This window comes from Pseudophryne corroboree, chromosome 2 (genome assembly GCF_028390025.1).
Source record: "Pseudophryne corroboree isolate aPseCor3 chromosome 2, aPseCor3.hap2, whole genome shotgun sequence".
Taxonomy (NCBI): domain Eukaryota; kingdom Metazoa; phylum Chordata; class Amphibia; order Anura; family Myobatrachidae; genus Pseudophryne; species Pseudophryne corroboree.
Window position 1 is genome coordinate 39,166,003 of NC_086445.1, and position 9,525 is coordinate 39,175,527.

The 9,525-nt window shown below is 48.1% G+C and overlaps 1 protein-coding gene across 1 annotated transcript; it reads right to left on the reverse strand.

Moving 5' to 3' along the window:
* Positions 1-947: 947 nt before the first annotated feature.
* LOC134996423 (E3 ubiquitin-protein ligase TRIM11-like) lies at positions 948-4,305 on the reverse strand. The gene has a single exon (XM_063951188.1). It carries the CDS (start codon positions 4,303-4,305, stop codon positions 2,722-2,724), a length of 1,584 nt encoding a protein of 527 aa, XP_063807258.1. The 3' UTR covers positions 948-2,721.
* Positions 4,306-9,525: the final 5,220 nt, after the last annotated feature.

Genomic DNA, 9,525 nt, shown 5'->3' on the forward strand with positions numbered 1-9,525 from the left:
CAAATAAGAACCACATGGCCCAGCTAGTCTGCTACTGTACACAGATATGAGAGAGAGACATATAGAGGAGATCTGTATATATAGGAGATGCCCCCACACTCCTTACTGTACTAGATGCATAGTTACATGGCTGCTGTATGATGGTGTGTCATTGTGTGTTATAGACTGTCTACACATGTTACACCCCCCACCACACACTCACACATTTCTGTACCTCCCAGGACACTGAGAAATGAATATAAAGAGAGAGAATGAGACATTTATTGATGCTTCGTTGTATGTAGTACACAATACACAGCAGTAACACAGCAGCACAATACCCGTCACACAACCAGAATGACACAACACAGGGTAAGGAGGGAACATACGCTGACTGTGATAGGTTACACCTCATGATGTGTCGCACTCTATTGATGGGGTCAGAGGGGAGGACGCTGGGAGTTGTCACATGGCAGCCATGATGATATGTGGTAGCCGGGGTATTGTGTGGCTGGTAAGTGACACATCAGGGTGGGTGTAGGGTAATGGGGGGGGGGGGGGGGGGGGGAAAGCTTGCCATAGGAATATAACAGCGACACATCTAAACAGTAATGAAATATGGTAACATGAGCAATTTACAGTGAGTAAATAATGTATCTGTGTAATATATGATGATGTCACTGTATGGACTGAGGAATATAGGGATCTATTTACTAAGTCTTGGGGAGAGATAAAGTACCGGCCAATCAGCTCCTACCTGCCATGTTACAGGCTGTTTTTAAAAAAACCATAGGAAGGAATAGTAGACCCCATAATACGTAATACACATAATAACTGGATCACTAAAAGCATTGGTATTTTAGTAGTAGTAGTGGGGTCCGCAGTCACCCACTTGACCTATATCTGGGCCTTTTGAATCACTCAATTGACACATTCCCCCCTCCCCCCCCCCCCCCCCCCCCAAAAAAAAAACAAAAACAAATTCTAGGATTTTTTTAATTTTAGGTACTGAGGGTGTTCATTTACATTTCCCAGGCTGCTGCTCCTCTCTGCAGCTGCTGCTTGGGGGGGATCTTCCGTGCTGACTGATCAGTAATGATCGGCAGACATTTGGGCAGGAATGCATTCGGGGATGGGAGGTCGCTTGTGAATGGTGGCTGCTAGAAGATTATCTTCCGGCAGCCGACTACTCTTCATTTCTGACATTGTTTGCGACCATGTAAGATAACACATCGCCTGGTGTGGTCGCATATGATGCAATCACACAAGGCAAGTGGTTAAACAATTTTTGGGACGTGATACAAAAGAAAAAAGTTTGCAAAACTTTATATATATATATATATTTTAGGGGGGGTTATATTGTGTGGATGAATTATATAAAATAATGTTCTTCTAAGTGTTATTGGTTGGTTAGATACAGTCTATATAACAGCTGCCATGACATCTGTATAAGGTGGAGACTGTATAATGAGTATTTCTGTCATAGAGAAATAATAATGATATTTTATGAATGTGACAAATGTCCAGTCAGTAAAGATTATGGGGCCATTTATAATTACATAATTTCGGTTTATTCCCAGAAAACACCTGTGTTCTAGGGGTAAACGCAAATATTTAGTATCACCAGCATGTATTATGGATATATCTGCTGCAGTCCTTCCATTCCCGCCAGTACCTGCAGCCACATAGGTTTCTATGGGGGATGCGATGCTGCCAGACTTACCAAGCTCCGGAATGTGATGCACCCCACAGGTTGGTCCCTGTAGCTGCCGCCATCTGAAGATGGCATTATACTGCTGTAGCCTATGGGCTACAGATCGCAGAAAGCAGCGGAACCCTCCCTGGCAATAGCTGCCTCACATGCGTGGTCAGCGGAACGCACATGTACAGGAGTGCCGGCTCTGATGTGAAAGCATCGCACGGACAGGATCCTTACAGATCCCCTGACCCTGCATGTGCCGCATCACACTGTACATCCGAGTGGTGCAATCACATTCTCCAATACGAGTCTGGTGCTAACATCACACCCAAATAGCATTGCAAATGTGCTTGATAAATGAGCCCCTAGAGAGACATGCTGGGATTTGTAGTCCATTCTATCTTGTGTTATGTAAGAAACACATGGAACCCCCCAATAGGTGGAACTTTACAGGGACAACACCATCTTCATACACTGCAGCCAATAGGAGCAAGCATAGAGCTGACTAGTCATAGGGTATACACTGACTGACAGTTACTGCAGCCAATCACAGCTCTAATGCTGGGTACACACTTGTAGATACAACTGCAGATCAATGGATCTGTAGATATATCTATAGCCGGATCGGGCAGTGTGCTGTGCATACATACTGCCCGATCCGTTGTGAATGGTGTCACAAACTGGGCGGACATTTGCATGTGCCCGCCCAGTTTAGCAGCCAATCACCATCGGCTGCTGCGGCATGTTTTCTGGCAGTTGGCGGAATGCCCGTACACACAATGATGCACCAATTTATCTGTAGATATACTGGTCATCGTGTGTGCTGCAGGGCCGACGCAATATGTCTTTGAACGACTGTGTTCACAGACATATTGTTGGTACACACAGTGCTATATCGGCCATTCAGTAGAACGCCCAATATATTGGTCTGTGTGTACGCAGCATTAGTGAGACAGACATAAATCACCATCACTCTATTGGCTAAGTGTTTCATCAGTCAGATCCCCTCCCCCTGTGACGTCACCAGTCTCTGGGCAGATTTCTTATCTCTCCCAGCTCCTGACTCCCCCAGATATAGTTATACACCCATCCCCTACCCATAATGCAGCATGTAGGGGCTTAGTGAAGGTGGCATTTAAGGTTTGTAAGTGTATGATGGGGTCACACAGAGAATAAAAGGACAGCTGTCCTGCCTCATAATCCAGACATATCCTCACTCTATAACAGTGGATATTGCCAGCAATCCGGATCTCGTACCTGTCATGTAGCAATAAGTACGGATAGTACCAAACCTCCTTACACCTACACAGACACCAGGACTTCTTATTATCTCCAATGATTGAGTGATTTCGTCTGCTTATACTGGGGTAACACATCCCCACCCTCCACTCATCTGATTTACTGACATCCACCTCCCAGTAATGTCGCCCTGAGGAGAATCCCCTGGTGCTTATTACCTGAGGACTCTGAAATCTCTCTGGTGTTACTGGACGATTCTGGTGTATATCTGACCTGGATGCAGTTTTCTTGTCATATGATATCTGTATATCATTACCAGCTGTGGCTACATCTAATAATAGATCTGTAGGTTCCGGCACATAGATCCCTCTATTTATCCCTGCTATTATATCAAATAATATATGTAATTTCCCTGAGATGAGACTCGCATCCAGATCTCCTGCACCACGGACCTGGGTATCATGTCTCTCTGTGTCCTCAGAATCACACACATCACTTGTGTCTGGTTCCTGTAAGACAGTCACTGGATCAGACATGTTATACAGCTCCTCAATGTGACGCATCTTCCCGGACAGCTCGTCCTTCTTTATTTCCAGCTGCTGGATCAGATCAGGGACTAAGAGTGAAACGCGCTGTTCCTGCCTGGAGATCTCACTCAGGACTCTCTTCTCCAGGTCTTCCAGCTGTCTCCTGATGTCCCTAAACAGGGCAGTGACACTCTCTGTTATACCAGCTGCTTTTACTGGATCTTCTCTCCTGCGCTCCTGCAGACTCTGCACTCTTTTCTCAGTCTCCGCACTCTTTATGGTCAGTTTCTGCAGAACATCTCTCAGCTTCTCTTTCTTCTTCTCGAAGGCCTCATCCAGGATCTCCACCTGGTGTCCCCGATGTTCTCCAGCTGAACAGTACACACAGATACAGGCAGAGTCCTTAGTGCAGTAATATTTGAAGAGCTCCTTATGGACGGAGCATTTCCTGTTCTCCAGGGCAGTGGTGGGATCACATAAGACGTGTTCTGCTGACTTGCTGTGTACTCTCAGGTGATTATCACACAGATGAGCCTCACAATGCAGACAGGATTTAGCAGCAGGTACAGGAGAGTGAATACAGTAAGTGCAGAAGATCCCAGTCTCCTCCTGATCTGGCCGAGTAGACAGGAAACTCCCCACTATGTTACACAGCGTTATGTTCCTCTGCAGTGCAGGACGCTCCTGACACTCTGTTCTGCATTCAGGACAGGTATAAACTCCACACCCCTCCTGTGTATCCAGCACACGATCAATACAGACCCGGCAGAAGTTGTGACCGCATCTCAGATTTACAGGATCTGTATAAATGCTCAGGCAGATGGAACAGTCCAGCTCCTGTCTCAGATCAGCAGACGCCATTGCTGGCAGCAGGAAAGGGAAATAAAAGTAAAAGTCTCTGACACACAGAAACCAGTGAGGTGACATTCCGCACACAGGGCGAGGCTGAGCTGTCACTCAGGTTATAGCTGTAATTATAGATATACTATGTGTGGCCGGGTCCCTGTCCCGATGCCGGTTCCCAGCACATGGCTAATGCATACTTGCCTACCCTCCCGGAATGGCCAGGAGGCTCCCGAAAATCGGGTGACCCTCCCGCCCCCCCGGAAAGGTGGGCAAACCTCCCGCTGAATCGCGTCATCGTAGCTCCGCCCCCGCTATGCAACGCCTCGTTTCTCTGCACAGCGGGGGGTGGAGTCATGATGACGCGACCATGATGCCACACCCCCGGACCGCCCATCCTGCTGCCGGCCACGCCCCAAACCGCCTATTCTGCTGCCGGCCACGCCCCCCATAAACCTACAACGCTGCCTCCCCCCGGAGGAGGAGGCAGCAAAGTAGGTAAGTATGGGCTAATGGTGGCCACTGAACTGAAGGGGTTAACCCTTGTGCCACACGCCATTTTTTAAATGGCTTTATCGGCGCTAGCTGCCATTTTTTAAATGTATTCCTTGTGCTCAGAGCTGGCCATAGGCAAACTAGGCAATTGCCTAGGGCATTTGATATGCCTAGGGGCATTAGCAGCTTCTGCTGATTAAAATGATATGTGGCATGCCTATATTCTATGTGTAGCATTTCATATGCAGATGCAGCCACAGTCTCACACAGTATATAGGCATGCTGCATATCATTTTAATCAGCAGAAGCAGCTTGTGCATCCTAGCCACATAGCAATGCAAATAAGATGCATTTTCATTAAAATAATGTGCCCGACGTTAGCATTGAGGCAAGATTTATGAGGACACATCTGTTTTCAAGCAGAGGCAGAGGTCACAGTGTTAGTGGCAGTGTGAGTGTTATGTTCAAGTGAGTAGGTTTGTTGTGCAGTTGTGTTCGAAATATGTGTAAGGAGCATTATGTGTGTCATGTGAAAATGCATTAATAATGTGCAACATATGTGTAAGCGGCACTATGTGTGTCATTATGTGTATAAGGGCATTAATAATGTGCAGCATATGTGTAACAGGGTACTACTGTATGTGTGTCATGTGTATAGGGGCACTAATAATGTGCAGCAAATGTGTAGGGGGCACTATGTGTGTCATTATGTGTAAAAGAGCATTAATATTGTGCGGCATATGTGTAAGGGACATTACGTGTAAAAGGGCATTAATAAAGGTTGTGATAATGTGTAAGATGCATTATGTTTATAAGGACATTAATGTGTCTCATATGTGTAAGGGGCATTACTGTGTGGCATTATGTGTATAAGGTGTTCTACTATGTGGCGTTGCATATAGAAAGGGCACTACTGTTGTCTAATGTGAATAAAGAACAATAGGGTGTCGTGTAATGTGAATAAGGAGCAATTCAGTGTGATGTAATGTGAATAAGGGGCCCTACTGTGAGGAGTAACATTTATAAGGTAAAGTGATACTACTGTGGGATGTAATATGAATTATGGACACTATCGCATGATCAAATGTGAATAAAGTTGCAGTACTGTGTGGCGTAATTGGAATTGGGGTTACTATTGTGTGGCCATGCCCCTTGCCAGCAAAAACACACCCCTCTTTGGGCTGTGTGCCAAATGTGCGAACTGTTCCTGTTTAAAATATAGGGGGTACAAACCCCAAAATAAGGACTGCTATGGGTGAGGAATGATGGTGCTGGGAAAGAGGTGCAAGGTGAGAGGCCGATTCAGCGGTGGTGCTAGGGGGCACCAGCCAAAATCTTGCCTAGGGCATCATATTGGTTAGGGCCGGCTCTGCTTGTGCTGGGTGTTTAAAAATGTTTATTTTGATTTTATTGTGCCTTCAGCGGCCGCCGTAGGGTTGTCACCTCATCTCTTTATTTCTGGACACATTAATTACACAGGTTCTGTGGGTGATTAAAACCAGGTGAAATGGAGTCTTGAAGTCAGCCAGCCACAGAACCTGTGTAATTAATGTGTCGAGAATTAAAGGGATGAGGTGGCAACCCTAGGCCGTGGCAATGCTATGTGCGCTAGGTAGCAGGGTGCCGCTGCAGCCGGGATGATATTACCATGCTGTGTGGCTGTGAGGGAAACATAGCCCCATCCCCCACTGGGGGACTGGTAGAGCAGGATCCCAGCACGGTGATGCTGATGTTAACTCCCGGAGCGCTGCACTGGGGGATGGTGTATAGAGAGTAGCTGCAGAACACTGGAGACCGAGAGCTTAGCTCCCATCGCCCCAGCAGTTTAAGGGTAAAGTCCTGCTGCTCCATTCTGACCAATGCCAGGCAGCGGAGTGTCCCAGGGCTGTAGAGCGGTGTGGCTGCACACTGGGGGACAGGGAGAGACGGCTCCTCAGACCCCAGCACGTATATGAGATCCAGAGTATAAGTGAGATTACGGGTGTGAGTGGGAGAACACTGGTGATAAAACCCACTCTGAGGGGCAGATGTACCCACAGACATGCAGGTAAAATCAAAAGCACAAAATGAGTCTACTGTCTATTAGCGTATGTACAATGCATTGAGATAAACAGTGTCCTCAAGATCCACAAGGTAACTCATATGAAACAGTGCAACTTACCCCACTCTATGTAGGGGAGAGTGAGGTAAGTCGACCCACCCCTGTATCTAGGCAACTGTGCACTGTTGTTGTCATGTGACCATAAGCTTAGGAAGCTCCTGTCATTTCTCTCTGGCTGTGATGGGGGAAAGTATATTTCTCTTTCATCCACTAGGGGACACTGGAAGCTCAAGCTGGGTGTATAGAGCAGGGGTGAGGAACCTCCGGCCCACGGGCCGTATAAGGCTCGCAAAGCCGTTTGGTCCGGCCCACCAGCTTGTGTCAGTGAGACACGCTGCCGCTCAGTCCGGCGGCAGCGTGTCTCAGCTGTCAGAACAGGGAGGAGAGCGCGGCTGTCGGGTGGGAGCGGCGGCGTGTATAACTTGAAACCAGCCGCCGCTTCGTGAGCCAATCAGAGCTCGCGGACCGGCAGCCAATCAGAAGCCGTGGCTGCCGGTCCGCAAGCTCTGATTGGCTCTCGAACCGGCGGCCGGTTTCAAGTCCTACATGCCGCCGCCGCCCAACATAACCGCACTCTCCTCCGTGTCCCGCCGAAAGCAGCACGGTAAGCAGCACGGAGGGGAGGGGGGGGGGGCAGAGCACCTGTATACCTGGCACTGTGGGGGGCATCTGTATACCTGGCACTGTGGGGACATCTGTATACCTGGCACTGTGAGGGGCATTTGTATACCTGGCACTGTGGGGGGCATCTGTATACCTGGCACTGTGAGGGGCATTTGTATACCTGACACTGTGGGGGCATCTGTATACCTGACACTGTGGGGGCATCTGTATACCTGGCACTGTGGGGGGCATCTGTATACCTGGCACTGTGAGGGGCATCTGTATACCTGGCACTGTAGGGGCAATTGTGGATCTGGCACCGCACTATTGGGGGCATATGTGTATCATGTCCCATTTTAACTGGCCACACCCAGGGGCAGACCTACTGGGGGCAGGGTCATTTTTTAAGTTGAGAATTTTTGTATGGCCCCCGAAGGATTTTATAAATATTCAAATGACCCTCGGTAGAAAAAAGGTTCTCCACCCCTGGTATAGAGGCTTGGTTAGTGGGAGCTGGCACATTACTAATTTAGAAAAGTGTGAAGCTCCACCCCCTCTATTACCCATCATCCCCCAATGTGCCTAGGGAGCTGGTCACACTGGATCTAGCTCCAGTATTCTGTTAGGTATTTTCCTTCATTTATTTTTATCTTCTTTTCCTTCTACAAAAAGCTTCCCTGCTTCTCTTACAGCAGGGATCTGGGCTCTCGACTTTCTGACTCAGACGGGTTACCAGGGCTCAAAAAAATCCGTTGCTATACCCTACTGTAATGCTTGCAGCACCTTCCTAAAAGTGGTAACAGCTCCATGAGAGAGTTGAGCCGCCAGAGCTGTAAGTACAGCTGCCGCTTACATACGGCGGGAACCGCTTATCCGGCTGCTTGTTTAGGCATCTAGGGACCGGCGGTCACATGCAGTGCGCACTGTAGAGAGTGGAGACGTCTAAATCGACAGCTTGAACGGCTCCGCTTCTCTATGGTACATTGACGGCGGCAGTTCCCGGCCGTCAGAGGTCTCTATAGCTGCGATGACAGGTGTGTGTACCGCGTCCAGGGACTTCACTCAGTTACGGCATCAGCGGCCATTACACACTATAGCATTCAGTAGGCGGGATAGAGCTTCACAGTGGCGCCATTTCCTCTGCCTCATCCAGCTGCAGTGTAATTCACTGCCAGCCATATACCTCTCCTCAATACAGGCTGAGCACACGTGAACAGGCTTCTACAGAGACCTACACTGCTTCCACAGCTGCAGTGACATTGAAGTCTCCTACCAACAGCAGACAAGACTGCACATCCCAGCCTTTCCATACAAGGTCGTGTGTACTGTTAAGCTGATTGGTAGAGACTGGAAACTCAGGGGTGGGTGGTGTGATCCCCTCCTCTACTTCCACGTCATTTTCTGGTCTCTGTGAACACCTTTACGTGTGTCCTAAAGCATGACAAGAAGGTCAAACACAAAAGGTTCTCAGAAGTTCTTTTCCTGTACTCAGAGCAACACTAAATTTACTCTCACAAATCCACAGGGTAACTCTACCTTGTGAGAGACTTGTTCCATAGCAGACTCGGATAAAACTGATGACGCTTCTAACACTCCAGCTTGGGCATCGTTTCTGGCTGGATCTGCGGCTGCTTTATCATCCAAATTGGCCAAGTCCCGTAGGACAAAAGCAGCCTGGGCAAAGGGCTTAGCTAAGTCCATGGAAGTTCTCGTAACTGCTATGGGGTCTTCTAGCAGACCTTCTCTTACTTCTTCCTTTGGCAGAAACGTCCACTTCCGGCAATTCTTCAGTCTGATGAATCAGACGATGAGCAACTTCATCATGAGGATGTGGAGGAAGGTGAATGGGAAGAACTTCCGGAGGAGCCTGTACAGGAATCTGACTCCAGTGCGCATGGAGTGGAACCATTGATTTTGGCAGTGAAGAAGGTCTTTAATTTTCCAGAGCACTCTGTACCCGAACCTAAAGAATTTCAGTTGTTTGGTGAACAACAAATTTCTTCTGTTGTTTTTCCATTTTCTCTTACGTCCTAGGGGAT

Excerpts from the sequence above, each read along its gene's own strand:
- LOC134996423 (XM_063951188.1), bottom strand. The coding sequence starts at position 4,305 with ATGGCGTCTGCTGATCTGAGACAGGAGCTGGACTGTTCCATCTGCCTG.